Below are 17,704 nucleotides of genomic sequence, written 5' to 3'. Positions count from 1 at the left end.
TCATAGTACTTAGCGGATCGAATGTATGCTACTACAAGGCGAAGAGGCTTCCATGCAGGTCTTACTTCCGCAGCGCTGCAAGCCGCATGGATAAATCGTCCTGTGACTTTTTTTCGCGTGCAGAATTTGAAGCAAGCAATTCCGTACTAACAAGACCCGCAGAGTCGAGTTGACCCGCAACCTTAAGTCCATTTTCGTCTGCGACCATTTGAATAAGGTCGTCTACTTGGTCGGCAGGCGTCGAGAGCGACGTGCCACTGCTCATAGCTCCTTCCATATAGGCTGATCGCACGTCCATGTCCTCAAAGTGCTTTTCGAACTGATCCATTGTCTGCGAGATTTTCTCCACGTTCATAGATTCCATAACCGTGTCCATACCCTGAACAACGCCGCTCATGTTGGCCTTTAGCTGTCCCATACTGATAGCCGTTTGCACACGCGCCGCTACAGCATCCATGCGAGAAGCTAGCTGCAGGTAGCTCAGCGCCTGATTTTTTTCTCGAATTACGTTTTGGGCATAAATTTTTGCCCCCTCCATGTTGCCCTGCTCGATGGCCTTTTTGAGCTTGGCCTTCTGCACAACTTGATTCTTTTCACACTTCTTAGCATTGCGCAGTAAAGTCTTAGCCGTGAACTTCATATTAAACAGCTCATCCTCCAGCTTGTTCTTGCGCGAGAAAATGTTCATCATCTGTCTTCCGTATTTAGCAGAAACTCATATGTGAAACATTAATGTTAATTTGCTAGTGTCGTTGATATTTATTTGCTCACGTATTTCAGGTGGTGACTTTTTACGCTACGTAATTAATTACCTGAGGAAATTGTTCATAAAAACTCGAAGGCAATGTGGAATATTGACAGTTAAAGTTGTAAAGGTACATCGAGCCTGCAGAGCAATATTGCAATCTTTTAAGTCATTATTGATCCATAGAGAGGCACAATCGATAAATGCTCTAATCTATGTACCAATCGCATTGTAAGTGTCTTAGTGCTTCTTCGACTTGAAAGCTGCTTTACTTCGATCCGGCGCAAATTAATGACTTGAGCAAGCCAGCCAAACAGAATGCCAGAGTAGAATAAAGCAAGACCACATTCAAGCCGCTAACAACGAATTGGCCATGCCCCTCGCACAGAAAAAGCTATGTCTCAGGAGTTCGCGTTTTCAACGCGAAAGGAGAGGGCATGTGTGCCTCACCCAGAGCGAGATCCTATAAAATGATCAAATATCTAGTTTAATTTTCTCAAACAAGAGCAAAATATATTACAATCACATGTATCTAAAGTAATAATGAATATGCTGACCCTTCTATATTCGGTAATAAAACGGACTCTTCTGCTTGATGTGATGCCAACACCGGATACTTCTCTTTCACGGAGACCTTTGGTTATCATCAATACCGATCCTTCGGTGCATTTAACTGCTCACAGTGCACAGGCCACCGACCTTGCGTGTTTTACAAGAACCTTTGAGATTCAATTGAACTCAGTTCATCCCCAGTAGCGCGCCCAGCGCCTACTGGGTGTTGTCGTTTCCCCGACAAAATCGACTGGATAGAAGCGGGCGTCGGTTATAACCAATCCGAAGGTAACGGGTGTCTCCACAGACAAAACACCGTCGGGTGTTTAAAGCTGCTCCGCAGTTCAGAGCTCTCCCTTTTTTCTCAGAATAGCTGAGATCCATTGGCTCAGGCCCACTCGGCGAGCTCTGAGGGTGTAAATTTTAATCAAGGCGTTCCGACTTCAAGTTGAAGCGGCATTCATTGCCATATTTACCGCTTTTTTAAAAGAAGACGGGTGCACATGGAAGACTTCCATTCTGGTCACGCGAGTGCGGAGACCCTTCATAAAGACGGTCACTGTGACCGCTTCGAAGAGATGATTGGCTGCCATTCCGGCATGAGGGTCCTAATCTCTTCGAAAAAGTCCAACAACTACTTCTTGCCCTGTCGGGCAGCAAGGAAACGCGATCGCACGCGATATGCCTTGGGCGGCGATAACACTCGCAAAAGTTGACGCTTTGGATCTGATCAGGGGAGGCGCCGCTTTAATCGAAGTAACGCACGTCCGTACCCATTCTCGCGCTTGACCACCGAGCTCGAAGATAGCTAGCGCAACGCGCTGTTGCTCGTTCTGGAGCATGGTGGATACCATAGCCATCTCGGCCTCTCCTACCCGGAGCAATGAGGTACTTTCCACCTTACCCTCGAAGGTCTAAATGCTCACCATTGAACGGCAAGGGTCGGGATGAGCCATCCGTCGTCGACGGTGGCGCCATGGACGCAGTCGACACTGACAGCTTCTGCTGTAGGTGCTCTAACTGAGCATTTTCATAAACGCCTCTAGGCACTTGCTTATCGCCTCGGGACCTTGCGAGACAAGGTGTTCCACGCCCTCAGGGACATCAGCTTATTAAGCCCGTCCTGCATGACCTGGGGCAAACTGGAGTATTGCTCCATCTTCACAGAGGATCAGTCGTAACGACTCAGGTGTAGATTAACTTCTAGTGCTACCAAATGCGGGGCTGCCGTAGCTCTTTGCTTACAGGAAGCTAAGCTAAGGTCATCGACGTTACGCCCACTACAAGAACCAGTATTAGTGTAGCGGATCGCAATCCGCAATCCCATAGTACTTGAAAATCTTAATCAAGGCAAAGACGCTCTTCCGTTCAAAACTGAAACTGTATTTAATTGTTTTCTTTGCGGCAGAGCCGCCAATATCAAACTTGCGTTTTCCTAATTAATTTGGTTATACTTAATTAATATATTAAAACCTAATTAATATAGCAGCATGTGCATTACTACTGGCAATCCTGCCACATAGTGGCTTCTTGTTACGGTGTAGCCACACTATTGTGTAATTACACTACATTGTGTAAATCACACCATATTGTGCGACACGCCATTTTGATACAAGGGTACGTGTAACCCTGTTACAAATATAGTAACTCATATAGTAACATGCAGTCCTGCCACGAAGGGCATCTTGTTACGGTGTAGCCACACCAATGTGTGATTACACTGACTTGTGTAACTCACATCTGTGTACGGTCACACCATATTGTGTGGCCCATCCTTTCATACAAGGGTACGTGCAACCCCTTACAACATTAGGTACACGCTTCGCACTGTTCCACTTCACTTATTGCAGTCCGACCGCGATTGGTGTCTATTCGACGGACGCCAACCCACACCAGCGCTCGCAGCGATCCAAGCGATATGCGCAACTTTTTCACTGCCTTTAACGACGCCTTCCCGCGGAGGACGTCATTGAACGAATGTTTGAGCTGGTACAAATGGTAAAGACTAACCCGGCCTATAGTATGTTTGTCAAACGCTTTTCAGGTATCACCACTGTGCGGGGGATTAACTATTAGAATATTCCGAGTTCACGGTCTAATGATCAAAGGGTATCGATTTTGGCAGAGTTTTGAGGTGGTCTTCCAGCCAACCATCCGACACGCTCATTTTCAAAAAAACTCAGCTCCTGCTCCAGCAACTCAAGAAATATCAGCAACTTGTTACGGATATCCCACTGCCGCCGACCGCTCCTCAGATCCAGAAAACTCAAGCCGACCTCCTCGCCCCGAAGTCGAGCTCCGCCCAGCGTACTGCATGGTCTCCGGATGCACCCGAAATCTTGAGAGGAGTCAGACCGAGGGTCCAGAAGAGGACGCTGATGACTCAATAATGGTGTCTCGTGGAAACGCTCCTCAGAACCACTCACCTCAAGCCGACCCCTCCCACCCCAAAATCAATCCACATAGCAGGCTGTATTGTCGCAGACTGCACCCAAAAAGGAGACAAGGGTCATGAGCCCTGAGCGGGGTCAAACTTAGGGTCCGGAAGAGGTCAGTAAGGGATCAGAGGTGGTGTTTGGTGGAAGCGATGCTGCCGCCCGCAACAATCAGGATGTTGCTTCCCCTGTAAATTCTTTGGAGCTGAACTTGGTGAGCCAAAGTAACGACGACGTGATCTGCAGCGACAACAACGAAGACGGCAACAACAATGGCGTCGACGCCGGTGAAGACAACGACGAATACCCGGGCCGTCATCTCCAACCACTACTCCACCAACATCCTCGTTTACGACCGAAGAACCGGTGGCAGTGACCACGGTGTGTGGGTACGCATATCAGAAACGAAGACTTTCGTAAGCTCGGCGAGATTGTAACATACTACTCCAATGAAGTCCCACGGTACGGTGTGGTGCTCAGCGTCAAGCCTCTCCGCAAGAATTTGTACGATAGGGGAGGTGCCGATCTTATGATGATTGTGAGACGTGCACTTCCCGACGACAAGAGAGTTCGTCTGCTCGAGCCAGGCGTGTACATCCTCGGGGCAACATGCGGGCTCACTGATTCGCAATAAGTCACTGCGGACAAACACATCATCTTACATAAATATTCTCTGTGTTTATTGGACTAAAAGATGCCAAAATTGCACAAAATGCAAATTCGACAGTTAAGAAATACGATGAAGCTAAACCGTATTTCAAATAGTCGCCAAATACAACAGCCGCGAAGTAAAGTCCGCGACCTTCAAGCCGATGTCGCACTCTAAGCATGTGACTCGCCAGCACCACAGCCACAGTATGGATGACACAAGTCCTTGCGAACAAAGCACTGTTACATCTATCGCTACGCTTGCCAACGAGGAGAGCCCGATGCACCACGTGCGTCGCCTTTCCACTGGCCAAATGGCCGATGAAGTCATTCCTAAAGAGCGCATAGATGTCATATATGAATTTCTTCGGCAACATGTTACATCTCGACCACTTGTCGGCGTTGTGTGTGGAACCGGTTTGGGGGGACTTAGCAAGTGTTTGTCTAACCAGGAGGTTATTAAATACGAGGATATTCCACTCTTTCCACGAGCAACTGTGGAAGGACATGTCGGCGAGTTAGTCTTTGGAGATCTGGAAGGGGTCCGTGTTGTCTGTATGCGAGGTCGCTTCCATTGCTACGAAGGTTATGCAATGCGCGAGACGGCACTGCCCATTCGTGTCTTGTATCTACTGGGCATCAAATACTTGGTAGTGACCAATGCCGCAGGAGGTCTGAACCCGGACTTTAATGTCGGCGATTTGATGATTCTCAGCGATCACTTGAATATGCCGGGGATGTCGGGTCAGCACCCATTGATTGGACCTAATGACTCTCGCTTTGGTGCAAGGTTTACACCGTTGTCGAACGGCTACGATAAGACGCTTCAAGATTTAGCTTTTAATGTGGCCGAAAAACTTGGCCTTACGCACAAGGTTCGGAAAGGAGTATACTGCTTTGTTTCTGGGCCGACGTATGAGACACCAACAGAATGCCGCTTTCTTAGACTAGTAGGAGGCGACGCCGTCGGCATGAGCACAGTACCTGAGGTGATAGTGGCTGTGCACTGTGGTCTCAAAGTTATTGGCCTGTCTTTAATCACCAACAAAGCGCTTTTTCCTGGAGAAGAGCGCGAGGCAGCTTCTCATAGTGAGGTCCTCGAAACTGCTCAGGCTACGCAACACGACATCGAGAAGTTTGTGCGTGATCTGATTGTAGCAATTGGAAAACAAATGAGTTCGTAAAGCGGCGCGGTTTTTCAAAGACGTTTATTCGGAAATATCATTATTGCCTGCGTTTCGACGATCTGAATAAGTTAACTTATAGAAGTAGACTGAACATCTGCGCCCATAATATTTACATCTAAAAGACGTATGCTGCCGTGACGTTATTGAACAGGCATGCAAATCAATGCATTTTTTTACATCAAAGATTAAATTACTGCCATGTAAAAACGGTGTGCTAATTTCTCTGACAGAGTGCTAGGCTTGATTTCTCAACCAAGGTTTAGGTCCTGGACATACCACGAGCTACTGTTCTTGCTTTCGATACGAAGTGTTTCTTTAATGGTTGCAGATTTTCATCTAGCACTGTGATATTTGTTTTGTTTTCTGAACCATCTTACAGAACACAATCGTCTAACATTGAAGCCAACAAAGTTTAAACTATTCGCTGCTACTTTATCGACTACACGCTCTTAAACGACCGCTCGAAAAATTTAATGCACCCGTCGTAGCTTGCGCTCACAATCAATCCCGTGCATGCGTTCGAATTCACATCGTCACGTGCCTCAAGTTTTGACTTAACCATGGCAAAAGTACTCGCTGGGGCAAACAAGGCAACCGTGACGATGCCGTTTGGAGGATCGGCAGCTACAAAGAAAGTAAAAGCAGTTAGAAAAGAAAAGCAATATTTCGACAAAACTTCCAATCATCCGTACCACTAAATGATTCATAGGAGGAATTGCGATCATGTTTGCTGCTTTTGACTATGCTCATCGACCGAAGATATCTATATAAAGCAAATCAAGCATTACTTAATCCAGCAATGACAGCGATTACAGCCTTTAAAATACAAACCTCGCCTTGTTCCAAACGTAAACAGAGCCATTTTCAGATCCGCAAATTACAAAGTCGCCGTCTTGACTAGAAGAACAAATGACATCAGAAGGAGATGATAACCAAGCTGATCTCGAAAACCCTCCCACCTAAATCTTCCCTTTATTTGAAGATGGCCATTGACAAGGCCCTTGTATTTGCATATTCTAGAATAATTGTCGACCGAAAAAAGCCTCATGCGCGAGTCATTTGTGCTGACCAGAAAATATTTGCCTTCTGGATCGAACTCGATACCCGTGACTTTTCGCCCTTTTCTCATGGACCCTCGGCTGTTTCGGCACTCAATTTGTGTGTAGTAATTCATCTGCTGATGTGAGTTGACTTGATAAAAGATGCATTGACCGTTAAGCAAGCCAACAACAGCACGTGTACCGCTCGGATTAAAGCTCGCAGCAGTAATCATTACTGGTGTCTGCACGTATGAAACCACACAGCCATCCGGAATGTCCCAAACGCGCGCTTTGTTGTCAAAACAACCTGACAGGAAATACCTGTCCTCCTGACAATAATGAGCTCACTTCAATCTAACATTAATGGGTGCATAGAATGAGATGAAATAACCTTCGGATGAAAGTCTACTGCAGGTACACTATCAGGATGATGGAAAACGTGCAAGCAGTCTTCGCGTGAAATGTGCCACAATCGTATCGTCTGTATGCGTAGCAAACAATTATGGGTACTGTTCACCTTGAAAAAATGTTCTTGCTTTACAAACCTTGTCCATCGATGCCGACAAAATAAAGTTACTGCGACTCCAAGAAACATCAACAATTGGCATTGTGTGCCCCTATCATGTTCAATACGTTTTGTTGTCAACACGGGGGAAATCTAGCCTTCAAACTTACGTCAATACACCATACCTGGTAGGATCTTTCTGGCTCAGTGTCTAGAATCTGTTTTTCATCGCTTTCTTTTGCCAGCTTTGCGTCTTCGTCGGAACTAATCTGAACCCTCCAAACACGTAACACGGCATCTTGACCACCAGACACAAGACGAGCACCGTCGTGGCTAAATTTAATCGTCCAGATGGTGCCAATGTGCTTCGATATTGTCTGTGCTAAGCTTATGTCCTCGAACTCCCTCTTTTCTTTCTTAAACGACGTCACCTGTCAAGGTCGTCCAGTTAATCAGACTCTTAGCTATAGCATTATAAAAATTACCGGGACATGATTCCGTTTCAAAGGCTCCTTCACTTTAGACTTCATTGGAAACTTGGACATGATTTTTGTAAGCGAAGGTCGCCTGCTCTTTGTTCGTTTGACCTATTTGACAAAGCTCATCAGATGTATTCACATCGTTCAGGATGAAGTAAGGTACGAACGTCTTCTTCTTGCGGAGCTAAGAAATCGTTCGGAAAAATCGAGTAAGAATTTGCTGGCATGCTGGCGAGATCTCGAATGTCGAAGACTTCACCGGTGTCTTTATTTTTTACAATGTACTTACTGTCGTCTGAGTCAGTCCACTTATGCGCCATCTCGTGAATGGGAGATACATAATACGCAGGTACGTTTGAAGCTACAGCATAGAATTAGTGACCCCAACGCTAGATACCGAGTTTGAGCCGCGCAAAGCCTCATTGGCTGCTTCAAACACACCTGCTGAGCCTTGGCGTGAACCACCTGCATCCGAGTCTTCGTGAGCATCATAGAACTATACAGAGGTTACTATCATCAGCGCCTCGGTGCTCTGACATTTAAAACTACTGCGCGGTAATGACGCACATCTTCGTCTGACATCAGTCCGCTGTCTTCATGCCTTGATGCTCGACCATGTTCTGGGCTAGTCATAGTTGATGTGGTGATGATTGCGGAAGGCAGCGTCGCATTTGGTGTTGAAATAAGGCATTTTGCCGGGGCTCGAGCCTTCGCTTTGTCCATAACTCTGCAGTTTCCTTCTGACTTGCCCGCGGAGCTTTAGATATTAATAAACTTCAACCAATGAGCAATCACTCTTGTAGTTGAAGCGACGCAGAAAGGATTCGCATTTCTCGATATTGCAACAAGGTGTAGATAAAAATGACGATTGCCACAGCAATAGAACCTGATTTCTTTGCGCTGCACAATCGAAAGCCAAAAACAATTGACGTGGAGATGCTGGATTATGGGTTTGTGGAAAGATGCACTAATCTTGATGAGCTAAAGGGAATTCTTGTGACACTCCGATCGGGAAAGGAAGGCCGTTATCCAGAACTGGAGAAAGCTACTGAGAATCGCATTCTTGCAGTTTTGCCTGAACGAGAGAGAAAGAAAATCATAAGTATGCGCTCGAGACTTTCAGCCAACGAAGTGACTACCGAGGTGGATGAGCTTGCCAGTTGGGCGGCTGCAATGGACTTGAGGAATGAGGCATTGATAAGACAAGCTCCGCTCAAGCGAGAGCATCCACCTGTCAGAGGTCAGAAAGCGTTGCAATCAGAGCTTGTAAGGGACCAGGCAGAAAAAATCAATCACAAAAGGGCAGAGGAAAAGAGCCTGAAGGCGATTTCGGCGTACGATTTCAGATCGTGGGAAAAATATGACGCTGATAAAGCACTTGAGGATATTGATGCAGAAACTGATCGAGCGCGGCAACAAGCTAGACAGCAGCAAGCAGAGCAGGACATGCGTTTGGTAGCTCGAAAGCAAGAGCTTCAGTCTTTGTCCAAGTCTGTGGAACTGGATAAGCTAGAGCCGGAAACAAGAAAATTGTATGCAGGGTATGAGAAGCAAAAAGGAAATGACTGCTTTAAGGCAAATGAAGTTGAGACAGCCTTGCTGCACTACACCCGCAGCATTGCTTATGACGACACCGATGCCATAATTTATGCCAATCGCGCCCTTGTGCATCTACGATTGAAAAACTTTGCAGCTGCTGAAGATGATGCTACGCGTGCTATTCTGCTCAATCCAGCTTACTTGAAGGGGTGGAGTCGCCGTGGCATGACACGGTACAGAAGAGGGAAATATGCTGAGTCGATACAGGATTTTGAAGAAGCACTGCGACTAGACCCCGAGAATCGGGAGGTGGCAAAGTTGTTAAAAGCTGCCCAGGTAAAACACGTGGATGTCAATGGCGTTTGCGAGAGCAACCAAAATTTGTTTACAGGCAACGACGCAAACGAGAAGCCGTCCCAGCGCTTCGAAATTATCAAGGAGGAAGAAGAGGAAAATGAGCTATATCACGAGAGAAGCAATCAAAGCGTAAGCATTTTGCAGCCTGAGCAGAGCAGCTCATCGAACAAACCCTTTACCCGTTTTGAAATCATCGAGGAGGGGTCGGAAGACGAGGATGACGATTGATTTGGAACCGCTTGTTAAGAAATTTGTAGGTAATTTTTAAATGTATATCCAGCACAGCACAAAAGTATATTACTCGACGAGCTGCAGCTCGACGGTAGTCCTTTACCTTCTCTGATTCTATTCTGCAACATATTCCTTGTTCAAATCGATTGTCTTCTCCATAAAGTGACGAACAACACCGAGTCCTGGCTTGGCGGTCGAAAGGAAGTAAGATCGCGTGTCCCCGAAAGACAGCACCGCAGCCTTCACGAGTATGCCAGGAGAGAAAATCTCCTCCATCACTAGCTTGTCAGTATCGTGGGTCCGCACATCTTCTAATCTAATCGTGCCAGGAAAGGATTCCCTCAAAACCGTCTCGCTTGCACAAATAATGTCAACCATTACTTGTCGCGTCGTTATTCTTACCACCCGGCAAATGACAATGTCGCCGAGGCGAAGCACTTGTGCTGACGCTATCGTCTTGTTGATCCGCGTAACCTCCACAACCTCCTGCGATATGCACCAATTGCCAAAAATCGACGCAAAAATTGAGCCATCGCGAACATAGCATCCGCTGCCAGCCTGCAGCTTACCATCCGCAATGGCCAGCCGCTGGCCTGGAATGGCAGTATTGCTCATTTTATCTGAATAGCGAAAAAAATTGATATTGGAATTTTGTGTAAAAACACAGTGCCCAGAAGTTGACATGGTACGTCTTAAAACTCGTTATCTACTGGTGGAGATAACGGCTGCCCGCAAGCTGGCAATAAAAAAAGAAGATATTACGTCGTCGATCCGCGAGTCAATCGCGAAAAGCTACGGGGACTTTGGCTCAGGTCTATCACAGTACACATTTCAAGGTGGGCAATGATTGATAGAATGCAAAAACACTTATTTCACGCTGTGTAATCATTTGCTGTTTCTTATTGCTATCAGTGCTATACTATAACACGCAAACTAGACTCGCAGTCATTCGATGCGCACGAGATGTGTGCAAGATGGTGGAAACGTCACTGGTATTCGTGACGGATATCCAAAATCAAGATATCAGCATTCGGGTTGCTCGCGTATGCGGTTCGTTCCATTCTGTAAAGTTTGTGTTGCGCTGAATCGACTATTTATATGAAAAATGCTTCATTGATCAGGCTCGAGTCGTATATGCAGGAAGCATTTGCTAACATTTTCTTTAGAACGCGCTCAAGCTTTAAATTTGTATGTTTCACAGCCCCAATTTGACCAGGAATTGCAGGCAGAAATCGCATTGGTGGATCCACAATAGTTTTTTATTGGACAAGCGCTCCAGCCGTCTCAAATTCTGCGTGTATTTATGCACTGCTCCTCCCTACGAACTGTCTAATCAATAGTCTTGCCCAGCTCCTCATACTCGGTCTCAATCTGAGAGCAAAAAAAATCCACATCTTCGAAAATGTCGAGCACATTTTTGTCAGGTACCTCCATCAGCTGCGTGCTACCATTGACTTCACATAATAGCGTGTTAGTAATTATATACCGCTGTTGTGACTATCGCTTATGCAAATCAACGTACTGAATTCCAACTTGATTGTTGGCAGCGAGCCGGTAAGTGAAGGTTGAAAAGCAATTTCGGCCTTCGGGTTCACCTTGCGAGTCTGTAATGTATCAATCGCCCATTAAAACGACCTTATATTATGTTTCGTTAAAGCGCCCTAGGTCACCTTCTCTGCTGCCAGCTGCCGATAGAATTCGCTTTTAACACGCACAAATAATCACTCCATGCCATAAAAGCGGTAATTGAAAGACCAACATCGCAGCTACTAACCATGCACCTGTCGCTCGCTTATCAAAGCTGGAGAAGGACACATTGGCCGACTTCAAAAATCGAACCAGGTTGCGCGCCGCCATCCTGAAGTGTGTAACTTTACCGCCTTCAATTACGACTGATCTGCTTTTTACCTATGGTCGTGTGGTGTGGCGCGATTGGTTAAAAAATAGTGTATTTTTGTGAGGTAACGGAGTACGTAACCTATTACATCATAACAGTAACTAGCAAACTTGTTGAGGATGGGTCTTACGCTCCACCGAAGTGTGATACTGAGAGCCTGTCAGGTACATATTCAATTTGGTTCTTACTATTAGAGTGCCTTGTACTTGAAAACAAGATTAGCTGGAATAAATCTGGTTATAATCTACAGCAAGAAACGCTATGTAATGATTAGCGTGAGACTAGCGACTCAGTTGTCCACCAATCTTTTGTCCACAACGTTCCCTCACTCTTATCAATATATCGAGTACTTAACATCATGCTTTGTTGTGGTACTTAAATTTGATACTTGTGAGATCCCACAGGCATTGGTGACAATGTACGTACACCTAGCTATGGAACGCACACCGTAACTTATAGCCTTCCCCACCATGATAAGGACCACACCGGGCTACATTTATTGTATATTTCTAAAACATTACGCTAAAACAATGTTCTCCTCCACTTGTAACATGTAGTGCATACTCATAGAGCATCAAATGCCTTAGGAGTGCTCACCTATTCGTGCTCCTGTGGCTAAAGGACCATCTGAGAAAAAAGACACACTTTTCGCAGAGGACGACCATGAAACATTTCTCAATGAGAAAGCTTAGGTGCGCTTAAATATAAATGGCCTTAGTGAATCTTCTAATCGGCCCGCAGAGCCAATTTCAAGGCTAATGCAAGCTAGACGTCATCGCGAGTTTGTAATAGTGTGTGCCTAGTCTTTCTGCCACAGCCTACAGCCATGGATCGCGCAATTCGTGCGCATGAGTGTTTTGGATGCCTCTTTCTTAGTGATCTAATATCTCTTCCTCACTCAAAAAATAGACAAAACCATTTATGCAAAAACGACGTAAGCTCTGTAGCGGCATTAACAGCAATAATCAACGCGAAATAGAGGAGTCCGAGCACTCCGTTTTAGACCCACAGTCTCTTTTCGCAATAGCTTCTCCTGCTCGCAAATAACGCGTCTCATCTGGTTGTCAGTCTGCAGATAGTCAGCGATGGACATGTTTAATTTGGTGTTCAACAACATGAACAAAGCTCACCGAAACTTAGCTGCAAGACTCGATCCTCAACAATTGCTACCGGCATTCCGGGTGCCGAATCACTTTATCGCAAAAAAGCTCGGTAGCATTCGTGCCAAATATATAACAGCGAGATGGCCCATCTTGCTCAGACGGTCTACAAAGACAACAAGGCCGGTATCATCGGTCACCTCTTTCAAAAGACCGCAGTTATAGCTCATTCTTGGGAACAGCCAGCATTCTGCCTGAACCGCCACACTGGCCAAAGGCGCCAACACACGCAGCAAGATTTAACCTATTGACACGAACTGCTTACATTGAGTAACATCTTTTGGTGTGCAAACAAAGTGGTTATAGCTATCTTGTTGCTTGATGTCGCCTCATGACGTAAGAGATCGTAGCTCGCATGGTATAAGTCAGTAGTACCAAGCGAGAGGAACAGAGATCGATGATCTCGCTTTATCGTTCAATATTTCGCTCAAACGCATGAAGTGCGTAACAACTCAGACATATTTACATAGCGCTCGCTGAGTATCATGTATTTTCTCTTCCGACCTGGCTTTGATAAGCTTTCAGTGTGGTGAAGTTTTACGTACCCTGGTAGGAAGGGTGGACACACAAGTTGGTGTGATCACACAATGGTGTGCGTTGCTCAAGATGACGTGACCACACAATGGTGTAGATTTACTTAAACAAGATGTCAGTACGTGGCTGAAACAGTTAGAAGTTATACATTTAATTAGGTTATATTATATTAATAAGAAAACCTATAGATTTAGATATAAACAGCAGGGATTTTAAACGGGAGAGTTACTTATACTTGGGTAAATGTTTACTTACTCTTCGAGTAAGTTGATTGCGATCCGCTACACCAGTACTGGATCTAAGTATAGAACGAAGGTCGCCGACCTTAATTAAGATTCCTCTAAGCAAAGAGCTTCCTCAGCCCCGCAGTCTTGCTGCACTTGGTAGCACTCGAAGTCAATCTACGCCTGAGTCGTTACGAGTGATTCTCTGTGATGATGAAACAGTTCATCTATTTGTTCCAGGGCATGCAGGATGAGCTTAAAAATCTGGTGTCATTGCTTGGCCCTGAGGACGTGGAACTCGTTATTTCGCAAGGACCCGAAACGATAAATGCGCGTCTAGAGGCGTATTTTAACTATGAAAATACTCTGCTAGTTAGCACCTAGAGAAGAAGATGTCGATGTCGACAGCGTCGCCGTCGTCGACGGATGACTCCTCCCGACCCAGGCCACTCATTGTTAGCGTTAAGACCTTTGAGGGTAAGAATGGGAAGAATCTGCTGCTCTGGGTGAGGGAGGTCGAGATGGATATGGCATCCGCCATGCTCCAGAACGAGCAACAGCGGGTGGCGCTAGCTATCTCCAAGCTCGGGGGCCGAGCGCGTGAATGGGCACCAACGTGCGGTACTTCGGTTGAAGCGGCGTTCCCCTCCCGGACGGAGCTGGAGCTGCAATTTTTAGAATGTTTATGACACCTAGTCAGGCATAATTCGAGCGATCGCGTTTTCTCACCGCCCAACAGGACAAGAAGAATTTGCTGGACTTTGTTCAAGATTCAAGAAATCGAATTGCGGGAAAATCAGCCGATCATCTTCCTGAGGTGGTCACAGCGACCGCCGTTATGGGGGTCTTCCGCACTGGCGTGGCTAGAATGGAAGTCTTCCGTGTGCATCCGTCTTCTCTTGCAGAAGTGGTGAATGTGGCGTTGAATGCCGGATTCAGCTTTAAGTCGTCGCGACTTGGTTGGCATGCATCCCCTCACAGCTCGTCGAGCTGGCCTGAGTCAATGGATCTCAGCTATGCTGAGAAACAGAGGGTCAGAGCTTCGAGCTGCCGGGCAGCTTTAAACACCCGACGGTGTTTTGTCTGTGGAGACACCCGTCACATTCGGACTGGTTGTCCCATGCACAAGGCGCGTAAAGATTTATCAAACCGACGTCCCGCTTCAAAACAGTCTGGTCTTGTCGCGGGGAAACGACAAAACTTAGTAGGGCCGGGATAGAACTGAAATATGTTGTGCCTCGAAGAGCTAAAGGGCAATAAGTCCCGGCCCCGAAGAGCACCCTGCTCTTGAACACGGAACGTGTATGCAAGCCGGGCTTGCTGGTCGTAAAAGCGACCGTGTGAAACGCTGCTTAGTCTGAGACTTGGATTCAAGGTATGACCTTGTCATTGATATGGCATGGTTCGAACACCATGAGCCATAGAATGATTGGAGGTCGAAGACATTTGGAGCTTCGTGCAAATCTTCTGGTGGAGCTTTGGTGGGTCATGAACTCACCTCTGCTGGTAGGAAGCAGAAGCGCTATTGGCGCGGGCACTGACCGGGACGGACAATGTGCTGGATATCGGAGTATCCGAGTTGTCGAAAACCGAAGGTTTATCGGACAGGAGTCCCGAGCATGGCTTGCGGGCTAAACGTGGAGTGGCACGTAACCCACTGAGCACTGCTCAAGTATTGGATCAGTCACTGCGTACCATGCGTGGCTTAATAGGGCGAGTTGTGAGGCATCGAGGGCGAGGCCCCAGTGATGCACGTGGAGTGGCACATTAACCAGTGAGCAATGCTTAAGTATCGCAGCAGTCGCTGCATGCGACGAGTGGTATGGTCGGACGAGATCCGAGGCATCGCGAGCGAAACTCCAGTGGTGCACGTGGAGTGGCACGTAATCCACTGAGCACTGCTCACGTTTCATTGCAGTCGATGCATGCCACTAGTGGCATGGCTGGACAAGGTCCGAGGCATCTTGGGCATGGCCCCTCAAATGTGTGTGGAGTGGCACGCTGTCCACTGGACGAAGACTGCGGACTAGCAGCTCTTCGTCAGATGTTGTAAATAACATCAGGGCTTCTGTGGAGCAGGAAGTGGGGCTAACACTGGACAATGTTGAGTGCGTGTTCCCACTGGTCTCGCCTAGACGTAAATTTATTAGGGAGCGACATCGCGTGCTAGCTGCAAGCGCCGAGCGTGATCTGTCTACCGTAGTCGATAGCGCACCACCGTACACCCTCGTCAGCACTATGACGACGGACGAAGACGGCAACGTCAGCCTCTAGGCTGTTCCAGCGGTGGATGCTCCTCTCGAGCTGAACGAGATGTTCTTGAAAGAAGTTGGAGGTTGGGCGACTTAGGCTAACTGATCATCATACGACCGGAAGAGGAGATCACTTGTAGATGAAGCTGATCCGGAGGACGCTATGAGGGTGCTGAGCACACGAAGTGGATCTTCGATACTGAAGAATCCCTCGGATCCGTACTATCCTTTGGAGAAGGAAATACAAGACGTCGTCTCTAAAAACCCGCCGTAGGTCTTACCTTAGGACCGATGTGTGTATCATGCGATCGGTCTGGTTCCGGTAACCAAATACTGCGTTACGCGCCAACGGCCCCTGCTTAAGGAGTTTTTCTACGTCAATGACGCCTACTTCCATGCGAAGCACGATGCAGGAATGATGCGTGAGAGCAAGTCTCCTTATTCGATACCCACGTTTCGTATCCAGAAACCGATCGGCAATTGGCGTATCGTTCATGCTTACAATTAGCATATCGCTGTTATCATTCTGGCACAGATACCGATACTTATGAAGGGTGTTCTCCAGAACAATATGGTTGGCTGTACAAAGTACAGTACACTCGACTTGGTATATTGGTATTACGAATTGACCCATGAGAGCTAGTGATATTCCGCTGACAGCGGTGACTATTCCAAGCGGCATGCTCTGGGAGTGACTGGCGGTGCCCCAAGAGCTGTCAAATGCATCAGCAACATGTATCGTCTTGTGACGCAGTTGTTCAGGCCCCACCAGGCGTATTCACAAACATACTTCGACGACATCTTTGTCCACAGTCATGCGGAGCATGGTAAGACGGATGAAGTGAGACATATCGTCCACTAAAGAGCGGTGTCTGAATGCATGCAATGCAGACAAGTGCATCTTCGGCGCCAAAGGGACCCTCTTTTGAATAGCTTCATCGGGATGCGTGGCCTTGGTGCGGATTCCGCTAAAGTCATGGCCATTGTGGACTGGCCGGATCCAAAGCACCAGAAGGACTTGCTCAAGTGGCTTGGCCTCGTCAACTACTTGCACAAGTTCAGCGAGAGCTACGCAGAAAAAGCACGGCCATTGTGGACTGGCCGGTTCCAAAGAACCAAAAAGAATTGCGCAAGTGGCTTGGCCTCGCCAACTACTTCCACAAGTTCAGCAAGAGCTACGCAGAAAAAGCACGGCCGTTGTCGAATCTTTCTATGAAAGATAAGGAATTGTGTTGGGACACTAAACCATTTGAGGCTTTTGACAGGTTCAAAGACAGCCTCCATCACGCACCAATACTGGAGCTTGCAAGATCCCGATCGTCTTTTAAGTGTCGTCTATGACGCTTCGGACTTTGCCATAGACTGCGCGCAGCTGCAAGCAGAGGCTGAAGGCGAGATCAAGTGACCGCGTTCGAATCTCGCCAGCTCAAGGCTGCAGAGAAGAACTAACTAGTTCACGACAAGAAATTACTTGCGATCAAGTTTGCACTTGTCAGGTTCAGGGTTCACCTGCTTGGATCCAAGCCATTTGTGATCTACACAGATCATGCGTCACTATGAACTGTGAATCAGTCGCCTCAGCTCTCGCAGAGGATGGTCAGGCGACTCTCAGAGTAAAACTTTGGAGTGAAGTATAAACCAGGAAAGCAGAACGCGTTGACTGATGCGTTCTCATGAAGACTAGATTATGAGTTTGCTCATGGCACGACGGTGACGTCGTCCGTGACGTATCTTATTTGCGCCACATACGTGGGAAATGATATGTTCTTAGCAATGTTACGTGCTCTCGGAAGCAGGCGCTGTGAGAATAGAACAAGAAAGTGTCGGCGCGACAACGTGCACGGCCGCACCAATACCCGTTGAATGATAAATTGCTGTATTATAGCACCGATTCGACGGATACGCCACGAATTCTGGTC

General features: G+C 47.0%; 7 protein-coding genes across 7 annotated transcripts; 3 read left to right on the top strand and 4 right to left on the bottom strand.

Annotated features, from left to right (window-relative positions):
- Positions 1–61: 61 nt before the first annotated feature.
- PHALS_02828 (snf7 family protein) lies at positions 62–688 on the bottom strand (the record flags this gene model as incomplete). The annotated part of the gene is made up of 1 exon (XM_024717280.1): positions 62–688. The coding sequence occupies one exon, from the start codon at positions 686–688 to the stop codon at positions 62–64; it is 627 nt and encodes a 208-aa protein (XP_024582794.1).
- A 3,901-nt stretch (positions 689–4,589) lies between these two features.
- On the top strand, positions 4,590–5,564 carry PHALS_02827 (purine nucleoside phosphorylase inosine and guanosine-specific; the record flags this gene model as incomplete). The annotated part of the gene is made up of 1 exon (XM_024717278.1): positions 4,590–5,564. The coding sequence occupies one exon, from the start codon at positions 4,590–4,592 to the stop codon at positions 5,562–5,564; it is 975 nt and encodes a 324-aa protein (XP_024582793.1).
- Positions 5,565–6,006: 442 nt separating this feature from the next.
- Positions 6,007–8,224, bottom strand: PHALS_02826 (WD40 repeat-containing protein; the record flags this gene model as incomplete). The annotated part of the gene is made up of 11 exons (XM_024717277.1): positions 6,007–6,191; positions 6,260–6,330; positions 6,399–6,464; positions 6,527–6,936; positions 6,999–7,088; positions 7,153–7,224; positions 7,298–7,543; positions 7,598–7,699; positions 7,759–7,952; positions 8,033–8,087; positions 8,159–8,224. 11 exons carry the CDS (start codon positions 8,222–8,224, stop codon positions 6,007–6,009), a joined length of 1,557 nt encoding a protein of 518 aa, XP_024582792.1.
- Positions 8,225–8,452: 228 nt separating this feature from the next.
- On the top strand, positions 8,453–9,715 carry PHALS_02825 (FOG: TPR repeat; the record flags this gene model as incomplete). The annotated part of the gene is made up of 1 exon (XM_024717276.1): positions 8,453–9,715. The coding sequence occupies one exon, from the start codon at positions 8,453–8,455 to the stop codon at positions 9,713–9,715; it is 1,263 nt and encodes a 420-aa protein (XP_024582791.1).
- A 117-nt stretch (positions 9,716–9,832) lies between these two features.
- Positions 9,833–10,333, bottom strand: PHALS_02824 (nucleic acid-ob-fold-like protein; the record flags this gene model as incomplete). Its single annotated transcript, XM_024717275.1, has 1 exon — positions 9,833–10,333. The coding sequence occupies one exon, from the start codon at positions 10,331–10,333 to the stop codon at positions 9,833–9,835; it is 501 nt and encodes a 166-aa protein (XP_024582790.1).
- A 67-nt stretch (positions 10,334–10,400) lies between these two features.
- PHALS_02823 (rpp14 family protein) lies at positions 10,401–10,973 on the top strand (the record flags this gene model as incomplete). Its single annotated transcript, XM_024717274.1, has 3 exons — positions 10,401–10,554; positions 10,631–10,768; positions 10,840–10,973. The coding sequence occupies 3 exons, from the start codon at positions 10,401–10,403 to the stop codon at positions 10,971–10,973; spliced, it is 426 nt and encodes a 141-aa protein (XP_024582789.1).
- A 74-nt stretch (positions 10,974–11,047) lies between these two features.
- On the bottom strand, positions 11,048–11,575 carry PHALS_02822 (uncharacterized protein; the record flags this gene model as incomplete). Its single annotated transcript, XM_024717273.1, has 4 exons — positions 11,048–11,172; positions 11,241–11,322; positions 11,389–11,419; positions 11,493–11,575. The coding sequence occupies 4 exons, from the start codon at positions 11,573–11,575 to the stop codon at positions 11,048–11,050; spliced, it is 321 nt and encodes a 106-aa protein (XP_024582788.1).
- Between the last annotated feature and the right edge of the window lie 6,129 nt (positions 11,576–17,704).

The sequence above is a fragment of the Plasmopara halstedii genome (genome assembly GCF_900000015.1).
Source record: "Plasmopara halstedii genome assembly, contig: Scaffold_2061, whole genome shotgun sequence".
Taxonomy (NCBI): domain Eukaryota; phylum Oomycota; class Peronosporomycetes; order Peronosporales; family Peronosporaceae; genus Plasmopara; species Plasmopara halstedii.
The sequence above is the reverse complement of the archived record's forward strand: the minus strand, read 5'-3'. Positions and strand labels throughout refer to the sequence as shown.